At 36.0% G+C, this 15,743-nt stretch overlaps 2 protein-coding genes across 3 annotated transcripts; both read right to left on the bottom strand.

Annotated features, from left to right (window-relative positions):
• Positions 1–3,148: 3,148 nt before the first annotated feature.
• On the bottom strand, positions 3,149–4,995 carry LOC131807151 (sarcocystatin-A-like). Its single transcript, XM_059132174.1, has 3 exons — positions 4,836–4,995; positions 3,493–3,590; positions 3,149–3,423 (listed from the first exon to the last, which is right to left on the bottom strand). Exons 1-3 carry the CDS (start codon positions 4,902–4,904, stop codon positions 3,225–3,227), a joined length of 366 nt encoding a protein of 121 aa, XP_058988157.1. The 5' UTR covers positions 4,905–4,995; the 3' UTR covers positions 3,149–3,224.
• Positions 4,996–7,087: 2,092 nt separating this feature from the next.
• On the bottom strand, positions 7,088–15,316 carry LOC101894978 (uncharacterized). Of its 2 annotated transcripts, none has more exons than XM_011293943.3 (7): positions 15,032–15,316; positions 13,544–14,113; positions 11,301–11,599; positions 10,657–11,228; positions 9,995–10,425; positions 9,217–9,931; positions 7,088–9,156 (listed from the first exon to the last, which is right to left on the bottom strand). In XM_011293943.3, the coding sequence occupies exons 2-7, from the start codon at positions 14,077–14,079 to the stop codon at positions 7,324–7,326; spliced, it is 4,386 nt and encodes a 1,461-aa protein (XP_011292245.2). In that variant the 5' UTR covers positions 14,080–14,113; positions 15,032–15,316; the 3' UTR covers positions 7,088–7,323. The 2 variants fall into 2 exon arrangements, with proteins under 2 accessions (XP_011292245.2, XP_019892070.2); XM_020036511.2 differs by lacking the exon at positions 15,032–15,316 and adding an exon at positions 14,752–15,001.
• Between the last annotated feature and the right edge of the window lie 427 nt (positions 15,317–15,743).

The following is a 15,743-nucleotide window of genomic DNA, read 5'->3' as shown; positions in this document are numbered from 1 at the left end:
TGGATGCTATCAAATCGTAATAAACCATACCTTCCCGCTGTGACTTAAAATTCAATTTTCCTAGTAATTGTCCAAATTTTTTGTGACGTAATTTTTATATTAGAATTCTATTATAAACAAATAGAACTGTGGAAAATGTAGTTATGACGTTATGGATAAAGACCTTCCTTTTTTGTCTTGAAAAATTGTTTGAAATACTTGGGGAAAAACCTGGATTTTCTCATATAGTTTTACCTATATGTACATATAGCGAAATTGTATGGGATCACACAAAAAACCTGCTACCAAATTAAAAATAAAAATTGTGCTATTATCGTAGGAGGATGCTAAAAATTCATAAAACTTGATTAATAAATGATAGCTTAGAATCTTTTTAGTTTTTTTTTTTTTATAAAAATAATTTTATTATCGCCAAATAGTCATACAGGATAAGATTAAACAAGTAAAAACATTAAGTTCTACCGGGCCGAACTTTTAATACCCTCCACCTTAGGGTAATGGAAACATTAGAATCAATTATGGCCCACTAATACCAAATTTTAGACATATTCCTGGGAAAATGTGGCAAAAATCATCAAAATACCGAATATCGGGAGGTACCGCTATATAGGGCTATACAAAAACGAAGACGTATATATACAATATTTCGCCAACGGAGCTGGAACCTATTATGACAAATTCCAATTTTAGACAAGTCCGTAAATACATACAATATATCGCCACACGAACTAGGACTCATTATGACATACAAATACCAATTTTCAGACAAATCCGTGAAAAAATGTGGCAAAAATCATCAAAATACCGAATATCGGGAGGTACCGTTATATATTATACCAAAACGTGGACCGATATATCTCATTTTCAATACCAATCATCCTAGACACAATACAAATTATTATGCTTAATTTTGACGCTCTATATCGAATTTTATGCTGATTATGAATATATATACATTATGGGGTCTACGACGAATATTTAGGGATATTAAAAACGGAATGACAATGTTAATATACCCTCCTTTTCAAGGTGGAGGGTATAAAAACTGCAAGTCCGACAGCTGTTGAAATTATTCCAGTGAAAGCTCATTATATGGTTTACAAACGTAAAAAAGCATTTTGGTGAGAATTTTCAAGAAAAAAAGTTATTCGTGATGGAATTCAAGCGTGATAGTGTCATTTCTTTTCATTTGGCTGAAAAACCACAAGTGGCTATCGTTAGAGCACTCCAGCATTTAAATCTGAATAATTTTTTTGTGTCTCCTACCATCGCTTGTTACCGTGATACTGGTAGCATAGCCCGATGTCAAGGAAGTGGACGGAAGAAAACAGCAACATCAGCAGAAATGGTTCGAAAAGTAAAGAAGCGACTTGATCGAAACCCGCGTCGCAGAGGCCGAAAAATGACTCAAAAGCTGAACATATCGCAATATTCCATTCGGCAATTATTAAAAAATGATCTCGGGGTAAATCCATTCAAATTCCAAAAAGTGCAAGAACTTACACCGCAGGAGAAAGAAAATAGACTCAAACGAGCTAAAGAGTTGCTTCGCTTGGCCGAAAGTGGTAAACTGCCGAATTTGGATTTCTTCAATGAGAAACGTTGTTGTTGTCCAGCAGTTTGTAAACAAACAAAATGATTGGGCACCAATCCGTTGGACTATTGCATCGGGAGTATTTTGGAAAGCAAGGTCGGCACTAAAAAATACCAAAGTGTCGATCACCTCAAGCAAACGCTTCGCCGGAAGTGGGTCAAAATAACGCAGAGCAACCTTCGGACAGCGTGTGACGGTTTCATTGGCCGTTTGAAGGTCATAATTCGTGTCAAAGGTGCCCAATTCGAACAAATCTAAACTTATTCTAAAATTCGATGTTGTTTCCTACATTTTTGCTTTTATTCAATACAATTTAAAAAAATGTAAAACTTATGGCGTTTTTATCTCACCCTGTATGCATTCTAGCTAACATCCCCATCTTTTCTATATATATATTTTGTATATATTTCGCTATATATATTCGATATATTTACCTGCGGGCATCTACGCAACGGTCAAAATTAACCTGTTCGCCAATTTGTGATTTCGCCGGGATTAAAAATATTCATGGTTTAATGGAAATTTTGACTTTTATTTACCACAAATGTTATGGTCTATTTCACCCACTCCGGATGACCTCAAAATTAGATGGCTTCTACCCAGTCTTATTTTCTAGCCCCAATGATAACTTCTGCTTCGATTGGTCTATAATTGCGACCTTTAGATCAACTGCAAAATCATGAAATTTTTCAGTTTTTGGTCCATTTAAAATATCATGCAATTATCTCCAAAAGCAATGGCTTCTATTCTGGCCCCAACACATAGTGTTGTAGGGTATAAATAGTTTGTCATAACAAATTGTTAACAATGCTTGACGATTAGTCACGATCAGACCAAACCGGATACTTCTTTCGAATGTTATGGTGAGCACCAGCCGACCAGACATATGGACGGACGTTGCAAGATTGATTCTCATTATTTCGATACGGATTTCATTTAAAGATACAAAGCAGTAAATCCATTTTTTTTTTGTTGATTAAGCAGTTTTCACCTACCCTCGAAAGCCATAAAGCCATTATTAAATGAATATTTCAAAAACATCAATGAATCAAAAAAATTTAATTATTAATATGAAATTATTTTTAGATTTTCTATCTTTTGCAGGTAGTATTCGACAAACGCCGGGCAATAATATTTATTTATGTTTAGCCCGGGGTTAACCTACAACTGATATCGCCTATAAAAAAAACATATTTGGTTTACTAATTAGAAACACACGAAAAATCAAAGTTCCGACAAAGAATAGAATGATTAGGATTTAATAAGTTCAAGTGGACTGAAATACGGATAGTACGTTTACAGTTTATAGGATTTTTTTAACCCAGTCAATTTCCGTGCATATACCTCAAATAAATCCGTATAGGAGGTTAACCCGGCCAAGGCTCTAATCCAAATAAACTTTTTTTGCTTGCATGAAAAAGGTTTACCTTGACGGAAATATTGAAAAATTGTTCACACACATATACGTTTCTGTGGAATTATTGATAAATACAACTAATTATATAAAAATAAATAATTTGGGGTTTTATGCTACAGGGACTACAAACATACAAATTACGTTTTATAGATACACCTTTTTTATTTATTATCATTATTTCTTTTTATAAAAAAAATCAAAAATTCAAAATGCTTAGGCACTGTGGTGCTTCGTCAATGTTGGTTTACCTTCACATTCAAAGGTAACTTCAATGCCATTATCTAACCATGGACGCGACCAAATAGTAATATTACATTTTTGTGTTTTTTCTTCTTCGTCAATGATATCAGCTTCAATTTTAGTCAAAACGCCTTCAACAACTTGTCTCGATGCTTTGTAGACCTTGCTCAATCTAAAAGAACAACAAATGACTTGTTACGAAAGACGCATTAGATAAAACGTTTAAAACATTAACACTCACTTGTAATGAGGTCCATCGCCGGCATCCAATTTCGACAACGAGTTTTTCAATTCTTGTTCAACCTCAGTTAGATCCTCTACAGGTGAAACGCCACCAGTCTGAAAAATAATGATTAAATAAAAATTAATTAAAAATAAATTAATGAATCAGTAAGTTCGACCGGACCGAACTGCAGAATACCATCCACCATTTGGAAGGAATTTGCAAATTTTCAAATAAAAAAGTCCGTTGAAAAATACTGCTAAAGTTACACCATTGGGGCCTATATGTAAATATGGACCTGTATATGCAATTTTCCATCATAGACTATAGTCCCATTTCAAACTTCAAATACAAAATTTGAATAAATTCCGGTGGATAATGCCGCTAAGATCATCAAAATATCGAATATACCGCTATCTGGCGACTACACGAAGACCTGGACCTGCATATCCGTCATAGGATGTATTACCCATTAGGAACTTCAAATATGAAATTTGAAACATTTGTCTCTTTATACCAATTATATGGAGGTACCGTTAATAAGGGGCTATACGAAGAGGTGGACCTGCATGGGAAATTTTCAGTCATAGGCTGTAGTACCCATTAGGAACCTCAAATTCCAAAGTTAAAACATTTCCGGTGAAAAGTGTGACACTAAACATCCCAAATACCGAATATCAGAAGGTACAGAGATTTGGGGACTATACCAAAATTTAGACCTATATTGACAGTTCTATGCAAGGATGTTTATTACAAACCCCAAGGTTTTTTCAAAACCCAAGGTTTTGTAGACACAACACACATCGACTAACATTTTAACAACCACCTTCATTTCTTTCGGAAGCTAGAGTGATTTCCACAGACGGACAGTCAGATAAACGGACGGACATTGCTAGACCGACATCGAATTTTATGCCGATCAACAAGAATATATATATTTCGAGGTGTTGCAAACGGAATGACAAATTTAATATACCCTCCATACTATGGTAAAAGTTTAAATTATTGTGAAATCAGTTAAAACTTTCGAAAATACTGATTTGTGGTACATTCAGTTTAAAATTAGCATCTGATGAGAAATGAGGAAAAAGACATAGACACTATCCTGAGGGCCACTTTCTGTCCCCCAAATAGGTTAGCAATGGCATTAACTTCTTATGACGAAAATGCGGGTCAAACAAGACACACAGTGTATGTAGGCTTAGCCGGAAGATCATCCCTGCGGACATCTCGAACCTTTTCCTGACGGATAGAACCCATGGACATGATCGAAGTCTGGACCGATCTTCAGGGCTAATTTCTTCCAAATTTCCAAATAGGATGGCAGTGGCATTAAAATCGATCACTGCGTTTTAACTTACCATTTGTGGAACTGCGAAAGTAACAGCCACAGCAACACTCAGTAAAATGAATAATTTGGTAGTAAACATGTTAGTTTTATAATTTAAACTAATAAACACTTGGTATTGTCGTCTTGACAATGGAAACTTCGAAACTAATAGACGTTGTCATGCAAACGAATAAATTTATAGAATTTCGAGTTACAATCAAGATTTTTGTGTCTATAACACACAACAATTGGTTAACATCCATTCGTACATATTTACATATGTAACGATTTTTTGTATGTGTAAGTGTATCTATCTGTTTGTATTTTTATCAATTTCTTTGCTCTTCAAATTGATGATGATTGAAAAACAAACGAAAAAAACAACATTTAATTGGGTGTTTACCCGTAAGGGTTCATCAATAACAGATAATGATTTCATTTTCTGATTTTTAACAAAATTCAGGGCTTTCTTGTCTTCAGTCAAAGGTAATAAAAATTGAATCTGTGATCTGTTATAATTATACACAGTATAAAAGTCAATTTTTTATGAGGTTTAGGGTTTTCTGGTCCAACTATTTTTTAACGAAACCGAAGGATTTTCCAATATTTTGCAATGAGCTTTACAATATTTAATATAGAGTATAATTACAAGGAGTAGTTATATTTACAATTTGATCGTTATCGGCCATACGGCTTAAACTTGCATATTTGGGGATAAAATTTGAATTAAAAACAAGTAAAAAAGCTGTAAGTTCGACCGGGTCGATCTTTGAATACCCACCACCATTTGGAACGATTTTGGCAATTTTCAAAAAAAAAAAATAAAATCCGTTAAAAATTCTGTTAAAATCATAAAAATACCGAATGTAGCCATATATTAGGGTCTATACGACGACATGGACCTGCATAGGCAACTTTTGTCATAAGCTATTACAATATTCAAATGAGAAGCGTGAAAAAATATATGTTTATAAAGTAGCAAAAATCATCAAAATACCGAATATAGGGAGGTACAATTTGGGTTATAAAACGTGGGCCTGCACAGACAATTTCTGTCATAGGCTATAGTATCCATTACAAACTTGAAATACTAAATGTGAAACAATTCCGATGAATAATGTCGCTACAATCATCGAATATAGCTAGGTGCCGTTATATGGGGGCTATACGAAGACGTGGACCTGCACAGAAAATTTTCTGTCATAGGCTGTAGTACCTATTACGAACTTCAAATACCAAATTTGAAACATTTCCGGTGAATAATGTCGCTTAAATCACCAAAATACCGAAAAAAGGAGAGGTACCATTATATTTGGGCTATACCAAAACGTGGACCTATATCACCCATTTTCAATACCAAAAATCCTGCAGACATAATACACATTTGAGTAAAATTTTATCAACCTACTTCATTTCGTTCGGGAGCTAGAGTGATTTCCACAGACGGACAGACGGTTCATAACAGACGATTCGTAATGGATACTACAGCCTAAGACGGAAAACTGTCTGTGCAGGTCCAAGTCTTCGTATAGCCCCATATAACGGTACCTCCCGATATTCGGTATTTTGATTTTATCGACATTATAACCGATATTTTTTAAGTTTCGCATTTGAATATTGTAATGGCTTATGACAAATGTTACCTACGCAGGTTCATGTCGTCGTATAGACCCTAATATAACAGATACATTCGGCATTTTTAAGATTTTACCAGAATTTTTAACGGATTTTATTGTTTTTGAGAATTGCCAAATTCGTTCCAAATGGTGGAGACCCGGCCGAACTTACTTCTTTTTAACTTGCTTTTTTTACAGTTATGAGAATAACAACAATCATTCCCAAAAAACACCTACGTTTAAGAACAACACATTCTATCTACCCCACCTTGATCATGTGCGTGTTTTTTTAAGTTTGATATAGCTACTTACACGTAGATTTAGCGCAAATGTTTTCCGTAAAAAAGTAAACAGTTCCAAAAAAAGTTTATATTATTTCCAATATGTATTAGGCTATATATTTAAAAAGAAGATTAAAAAGCAAACAAGCTAACAGAACTGTTGAACAGATTTGTTCTTTTTTTTTGTTTTTGTAAGTAACAAAACTCTAATTTTACTCATTAATTCTAATTAATTAAATTAGTATTTTGTACAGAAACAAACATATTTTTTTTTCTTTATTTTTCAGTTCCACTTTTTCGTCTTTGGTTCGGCATGTACCAACCACAAAACAAACAAAGCTACCCTTGGACAAAGGTACCAAAAAGGAAAAAAAACAAAACGGGGTGAGCAAAATAAAGAAGTAACGTATTTTACTAAGATTAATTTTAAATACCTAAATAAAATTTTACAAAAGAAACAAACTTTTTTCACGCAATTGGTGTGGCTGTAACGATCCAAAGAAACCATAAATTTCATAAAATTGTTTCTAATTCGTAGAAAAAACCTAACCATATAAACAACTATTGGCACTGTGGTATTCTTTCATAAGTAGTAGGCGGCAGCAGCATACATAGATTGTTTTTAAATGTGTATGGGTACATGATCCAGCAGTTGGGCACGATCAGAGAATACAGCTGAACACATTTCACACTCAAAATATCGTTGGGGCTTACGGGCAGGTGAAGGATTTGCCTGGGCGGCTGCTGCAGCATTAGCATCAGCAGCCGATACCACTGACGAAATGGAAGAAAACGAATTCACATGGTGATGATGGTGACTATGCGGTGATGAACTTGAGACCGTGCTGAAACTATCCACCATGCTGTAGTCTAGAAATGATGTTGAATTTGTTAAAGATTTTGTAGGCTTTGCAGGTTCTGTGCGGGCAGATTTCGAAGATTTGATCTGTGTAACTCCACTCAAATGACTGTTAGATGATCGTTTGTGAGAATTGCTGTTGATGGCAGTCTTCATGTTACTTAGTTGGTCATTGGCAAATTCAAAATATTTTCTATTTGAATTTACATTCCGTTGAGATCTGGACGATTTAGAAATTCTACGCGAGCTGTGTGAAGTATCAACCACATTCAATTCCATGCCAGCTGAACTCACGGCTTCAGAGGTGTTAACCGAACTAACACCGTTGACAATTTCCCTCAAATCCGGTGAGGTAGGTTCAATTTTGATCAAGTGTTGTTCTTCCTCTGATTGTTCAGTCAAGAACTGTGTCGATGACTCACTTGTAAAGCGTTGACGGGATCCACCCAGTTTATCTGATTTGAGCGGTGATCTCAAGATCTCATCAAGATCATTGCGTAATCCCGAGGCTTCTAGTAACAGATGTGCATCGTACAGATCATTATTATGGCGGGCATTTGATTGAGTTCTATGATGAACATTTGAGGATGATGAAGTGGATGACATTACATGTTGGATTCGCATTAGGGGTGGATTGTCATTCTCCTGTTTTATGTGCAAAGGACTACAACTGATTTGTTTAGGTGGATGTAAGGCTGGTGAAATAATGTCATAATCATCGACTATGCCAACGGATTTGGGAAGAATATCTACACTGGTGGTTTGGGTACGAGTGACCACTGATTTTGATTTCTTTTTGCCACCCTCAACAGATGATACAGTACATTTTTCGGTGCGTATCATTTGGGGTCCTTTACTATGTTTGCTGGCGCTGGATTTTTCTGTCTTGCTTTTACGACCTTTACTCGTCGTGCTGGTTGAGTTTTGGTTGCTGTTGTTACTTCCCGTCGTGGAGTTGGCAATCTTATCATTCCTGGTTATTTGCACTTGTTGTGTTCTCTGTGCAGTTGATTCACTTTGTTTGGATTTTCGTTTGGCAGGTTGTGTTGTTGTAGTTATGCCTATGTCAACGGCATTGTTTGTCGAGGGTCCGACCACTAAACTATCAATACTTTGTAAAGTGGTTTCCAAATTGGAAAGCAGTGACTTATATGTCTCGTCATTTGATGTTTTTGTTGACCAAATCTTGTCGCTGCTGGTTGAATTGAATCTGGGCTTTTTATTACCTTCACTGCCATCGACCATTGCAACATCTAAATCAAAATTATCTGGGTCGAGTTCAATGTGAGATTTTTTCTTTGACGCAGATGTTTTGGATGTCAAATGCCGACTATTGTTAGTTTCCAGCATATGGGTGGATGTGTTGTTCTTTTGTCGTTTGGATTTTATGGTTGTCGGAAGTTCATGATTACTGGTTGTATTTTCTGTGGATGTATTGGTCTCTGTCATTGCCAGCAAATCGTCAACATTGTCCATATCGAAATCAGATAGATCCAGGTCACTACAATTATCGCCATTTTGTTTGGATTCTCGTTTCAGACGGGCAATTTCATGGGGTTTCAACTTGCGCCGTCGTTTGTATTTTCGAGGACCAGTCTAAAATACGGAAAGGGGAAAATTACAACCAACATTGTTTTGTAAAATTATAATACTTACCACAGGCTGTCTTTGCATTGCGGTATTCATGTCACTATGCTGTATAAGATGTTGAATCAAATCTCCCGATGAAGACAGGTCTGCTCCACAAACTGTACAATAGTAAGTTCCCCGTTTTGTGTCCAAGCCCGAATGATGCGATCGAATGTGTTCCCTTAAAACAACACGTTGATTAAAGGCCCTTGGACATACTGAGCAGGCGTAAGGTTTTTCACCAGTATGTATTCGCTCATGTTTCCTTAAAGTGCCACCATCAGCAAAGGCTTTCCAACAAAATCGACAACCGTATGGTCTCTCCCCGGTGTGTATACGTACATGAATTTGCTGAGAACTTCGCGAACCAAATGTTTTACCGCATTCATGACAGGGAAACAATTTGCCGGCTGAAGTTGTACTATGCGAGTGACGATGATTCGACAGCGTGCGGCCGTCGGGAAATTCTTCATGACAAACATCACATTGCACCGATTTGTCACGATGTGATGCCATGTGACGCTTAAGACGGGCTTTATTATGGAAATTTTTACCACACTTCGAACATGAATGACATTTTTCACGTGAATGATCCCATGCATGTTTGATTAAGGCTTTGCGATCTCGACATTCTTTGCCACACAAAATACACGAGTTTTCCGTCATTTCATTGGCGTGTTGAGATTGTAAGTGTTTCTTAATAGTGGGTTCTTCGAAAAACGATTCACCACATAAAACGCATCTGGAATGACAAATTAAAAGCAAATAAAGTTGACATATTGAATTGTCGGAATTTCAAACTTACTTAAAAGGCGGGTAACGAGCATGAATTTCAGCATGTGCCAACAAATCTAGGGCTTCAGCAAATGTCTCACCACATGTATTGCAACAGTGCTGGTCTTTACTGCTATCACCAACTCCGCTGCTTCTACCACCACCACCAATATCAGCACCATTTTCGTTTGATTGATTGTTGTTCTTTGCATGACTTTTGGCATGTCTCCTGAGCAAATCCTGTCGATGAAAAGACATTCCACATTCACTGCAGTAAAATTCTCCATATAATTGCTGTTCGGACTCGGATTCACTTTGGGTTTCATCTTCTCCTTCATTTGGATCGTATTCAGAATTACTTTCCTCAAATTGATGAGTCTTCTGATGATCCGATAGGCTAGCTTGGTCCCAAAATAGCTCATTGCACTGGGGGCATTCGAATGGAGAATCATTGCGGTGACTCTACAATTGAAAAAAGAACAAAATTTAAATAAAGAAAAAACAATTAAAAAATCAAGACCTTAACACAATTTCACTATTTAATTTTGGATCAGATTAGTTTCAAGAATGTGTTATAGTCGTAACATTTTCGTGTTGAGTACACATTCATCTAGTATTGGACACTAGATTCAACTCAATCATCATATCCAAAATGATTAATAGTATAATTGTAGTTCCATTTTATTCACCTACCTTGGTATGAGCCAACATGGCTTTTTCTCTGGAAAAAGCCAAACCACACTGTTGGCAAACAAATGGTTTATTATCATCGATAACAGGAAAATGTAAGATGGGTTTCTGATCCGGCTGTTCCTTTTGTACATTTTGCAAGGCGGGTGCTGGTGTGTCCTGAGTAAATTCTATTGCTGTACTACTAGAATTTGGTAACTCATCACATTGAACAATGCTATAGGTTGTGGCTAAATTAATTGAGCTACTAGTATGAGGTACATCGACAACATATGTGTCTTCCTTTGGCTTGAGACGACTTATACGTCCCCTAGGTGGTGCTGTTGTCGATGTTGTTGTTACCGTTGTAATGATTGTAGGCGATGTTAATGAATTGCTATTATCCATTAATGGATGTGAATTCATTTGATCGGAGGTAGTTTGTTGTTGCTGTGGATTCTGTTGTTGGTATTGTTTACGACTAGATTTTATTGGTATTGTAACGGAATCTTCAGGCACACTCCAATCCTGCTCATAATAATGATCATTGGAGGTGCGCTGTGACGATGAGGTGGTATCGGTAACGAAATTTATAACTGAAGTTTAAAGAAAAAAAGGATAATTTTGTTTATGTATTTAAAAGTTAAACATAATTCATTTTTACTTACAATCACTATCATCCATTTGTGGTTCTGGTATAGCTTCTTCAGCATGCGCTTTTAAATGATTTATTAAATCCTGTCTTCGCAAAAATCTGGAACCACACAGTTTACACAAATGTGGTCTATCATTTTGATGTGCCACCATGTGATTCATAAGACTGGCTTTCTTGCGAAACCGTCGACTGCAAAAATCACAAGGATATGGTCTCTGAGCAGAGTATTCATCTTGTACTGTGGGCAGGGGAACTTCAATATCCATTAATACTTGGGAATTAGAAATAATCTGTTCGGCCGATATTTCAACCCTAAAAGAAAAGTGGTGTTAGTTCGCTTCGTTCCTTTTTCTTAAGGATGATTTTGAGGTTTGAGTATGTCAATGGAATCAGATGAATTTAAGACCATGTAACTTGTCGTAACATTATGTGGTTGAGTACATGGTCATCAAGCATAAAATGCTAGATTCAACTCAATCATCATTATCCAGTTGTGGATCTTTTTTGTCAAATTCATTTCATGATATATTTTATAGAGAAAACATTAAGGCCGATAACATCTATAGCATTATAAAGAAGAGTAGATAACTACAAATTGTTCGTCTTATATGTATAACATGGGCGTATTTTCATACACATAGTGGTAAGGGTATTATGTCTTTGTGCATTTGTTTGTAACATGGAGAAGGAAGCGAGATAGACCCATAGTTACTTTTGAGGATCTTCATAGAATTACTTTCTGAGTTGATTTATGCATGACAGTCCGTCTGTCCGTCCGTCCGTCTGTCCATGAATTCTTGTGAACAAAATGCAGGTCGCATTTATTATCCGATTAAGATGAAATTTTGCACAAATCATTGGTTTGGCCCAAGGACGAACCCTATTGAAATTGGAGATAATCGGTAAAAATTTAGATATAGCTCCCATATATATCTTCGTCCGATTTGCCTTTTATTGTGCACCAAACGTGAAATATCAGCCCGAATAGTATGGAATTTTTCACATACAACCAAATTAGGCCTGAAAATAAGTATGCCAAATTTGCACAAAACGTCTTATATTGGGATGGAATTTGGCACATACGACCGAAATGAGTCTAGAAGATAGTATGCCAAATTTGGTGAAGATCGGTTCAGATATAGCTATAGCTCCCATATATATATTGTTAATCAGATTTGTTGTATTTGTTACCCACAGCCATAATATGCACTCCACAACAACGATATTCAGGGAAATATATCAAATACAGCTCAGAAATATATTTGTCAAATTTTATCGAGATCGGTTCAGATTTGGATATAGCTCCCATATATACCTTTATATGATTTCAAATTAATTTTGCACCAAATGAACCATTTGGAACAAATTTAGATATTAAAAAAAATAAAATCCTTAAAAAATTCTGTTATAATTTTAAAAATACCGAAGATAGTATATTGGAGTGTATACGACGTGGACCTGCATATGCATTGTTTGTCATAAGCCATTACAATATTCAAATTCGAAACTTGAATTAAACGGACAAAATGTAGCTAAAATCATCAAAATGTCGTATATAGGGAGGTATCGTTATATCGGAGCTGTGAGAAGACCTGAACCAACATAGACAATTTTCTGTCACAGGCTGTAGCATCCATTACGAACTTCAAATACGACATCTCAAATAATTTCGGTGAGTATTGTACCTAAAATTGTCAAAATACCGAATATAGGGAGGTACTGATATATGGGGCCTATACGAAGACCTGGACCTGTATAGACACAGACTAAAGTTCCCATTATGAACTCTAAATACGTAATTTAAAACAATTCTGGCGAATAATGACGCTTAAATCATCAAAATACCGAATATTGGGAGGTACCGTTATATGGGGGCTATATGGAGACGTGAACCTGTACAGACAATTTTCTGTCATAGGCTGACAGAATGAATGACAAAGTTAATATACCCTCCATAGTATGGTGGAGGGTATAAAAATATGGCAAGAGTACTTTAATCAAATTTATCTTCGAAGAGAAAATCATCGAAAAGTCGACCAATATTATGGAACTTTAAACATAATACTACCACATGCAATATACACGGAAGTTTTGTTTAAACATTACAACTTTTAAGACTAACGAATTTTTAACACTGATTCTAATGATCCAATTTCACCTTTGCCCATTCCGTTGGAACATAGTAATTCTACAATTACGACAAATATTCTCAATTTATTTCTTTTTTAATGATTAACATGTTTATGGTTTCCTTACCTTTCTTCACCTTGATGCTGCACCCAATCATCGGTTATGACTTCTTCGGTTACCATTTGGGGTGATCTATCGGTATAGTAAATATCCCCACCTCCTCCTCCACCTGTACCACCGCCGCCGCCACCTCCTGTATCTTCGTGTTGTTGTATCAACGCTGCCTGCTGCATAATGGCATCACAATCGATTTGTTCACCATCACTGGCCGACACGACTACAGCACCATTCTTGTCCGTTCCATTGGTGGAGATTATTTCGGCAACCATTTGTCCGTCTCGTGCCATAAATATGAGATTTTCGGCAGCAATTTGGTCAATGTTATCTGTTGCATCATCATCTTCAGTGGCTATGTAGTCGGACGATGTATTGCCACCAGCCATTAGTTCTTCGTCACAAGGTGGCTGTGGATCAATAATCAACTGGCCGGCAGTTTTCATATCGCCTGCAACACCGCGGACTCCACCAACATGGCCAGTGGAGTGTTTCTGATGCACGGAACTATGTTGTATCCATTGTATGCCACCATATTGACCGTCCATAGTTTATCTTTAACACTTTTCGTCCGGGCAAAAACTAAAAATTGCGTTAGAAAATCGGTATTTATTAGCAAAAACAATAACAACACACGAATAGCTAAGAAAGACCTCCTGCAAATAAACCTCTGTCGAAAAACACGTTGTTGCAATAGGAGAGATTGTTTGCTTTGTTTACTTCTCTGATTGACAGCAGGCTCAATTTACTGAACATCAACACAGACTGAACATACCCAATGCTCAAATTAGAAAAGTCAATAAAGCCACCAATGTCCCTTGAGAATGGAAGCCAAAAAATTAGGAATCACAAACACATGTTGTGTATGGTAATATGACTTTCTTTTCTTGTTTTACAATGTGGCAACTACACACGATTATTTATGTTCCACCGTTGTGGAATGTGTAATTTTATAGAGCGGCAACACAGCATTATCGACATCATATGTTTTTTGGGGGTAGATAGCACAGTTCACATATAAACACACACACGAACTCCGCACACAAAAAGCCGACACTGCCGAACACCACCACACTACCACCACCATAACACATCTTTACCATCAATGTTCATGAAAAAATTCCAAGTTATGAAGAAAATGCCAATTTTACTCCATCTTCCAATAAAATGTTTGCTTTAAGGTTATGGCCAAATGAGGTTATGACCATTTATTTATTTACATTTCAGTGACCGCCTCGGTGCCCTTTCAACCACCTCAAACTCATAAACTGAACAAATACGGGTCAACGAAAATCTCACAGCACGATTACATCACATGTGCTCTCCATTTTCTACGAAAAGCACGTTTTTATTTTCACTAATTTTGTGGTTCACAGCTCAAATTTTTGCCAGGCAAATTTTGTTTTCGACTTTTTGGTTATTGACATTCGGAATTTTGAGGTTATTTTTATTGCAGAACTTTAGTGCAGTGTTTTAACATCGACTAATAGCAAAACTTACAATTTTATAACATTTCACTACCCGAAATGGGAATATTTTGAATTTTTTGTTAGAAAATGCAGCAAACTGCGTAGGTTTCTTACGACAACTGACGGCACGACGAGCATTTTGTATTGGCGTTTACAAACAACCGAACGATGTGTCTACTAATCTTATTGGATAGCAGCACCAAGTGGACTGTGAATAGCGCACGATTGTGGGTAATGCAGTGTAAAAAAAAGCTTATTTTTTTGGAAATTTCTTTAATATCACAAAATAGGTTTTTTAGGCTAAAATTATTAATTTGGTATTGAGATTTGTGTGGTTTATTAATATATAAAAAAAAGAAATAACCAAAAAACCGAAATTTATTTATAAACAAATGCGACGACGTTGCCATATAGGGCTATCCTAAAAACAGGTTGCAGTCTTAGATCTACGATTTCGAGTTACCACTTTTCTATATACGTTTCATTCAGAGTTGATATTTGTTAGACAGTGATCTAATTTTATTAAAATATTTAAAAAAAGAGAATATTATTTATGAGCAAAAAGTCCACCGTAAATTACGACTTGAGTTAGACTATTGTTGTGTTCCCGAACTTTTCTAATAGTTAAAATAAAAAAAGAGATATTTGAAATTTGCTTCGAGGGAATTACGTTGCCCAGAAAATAGAGATTTTGCGATATTTACTAGCTGCCGCAAAATGATACTTGGAAATAAAATTCAAAT

The sequence above is a fragment of the Musca domestica genome, unplaced genomic scaffold (assembly GCF_030504385.1).
Source record: "Musca domestica strain aabys unplaced genomic scaffold, Musca_domestica.polishedcontigs.V.1.1 112, whole genome shotgun sequence".
Classification (NCBI taxonomy): domain Eukaryota; kingdom Metazoa; phylum Arthropoda; class Insecta; order Diptera; family Muscidae; genus Musca; species Musca domestica.
Note: the sequence above shows the minus strand (reverse complement) of the source record. Positions and strands in the feature narration are given on the sequence as shown.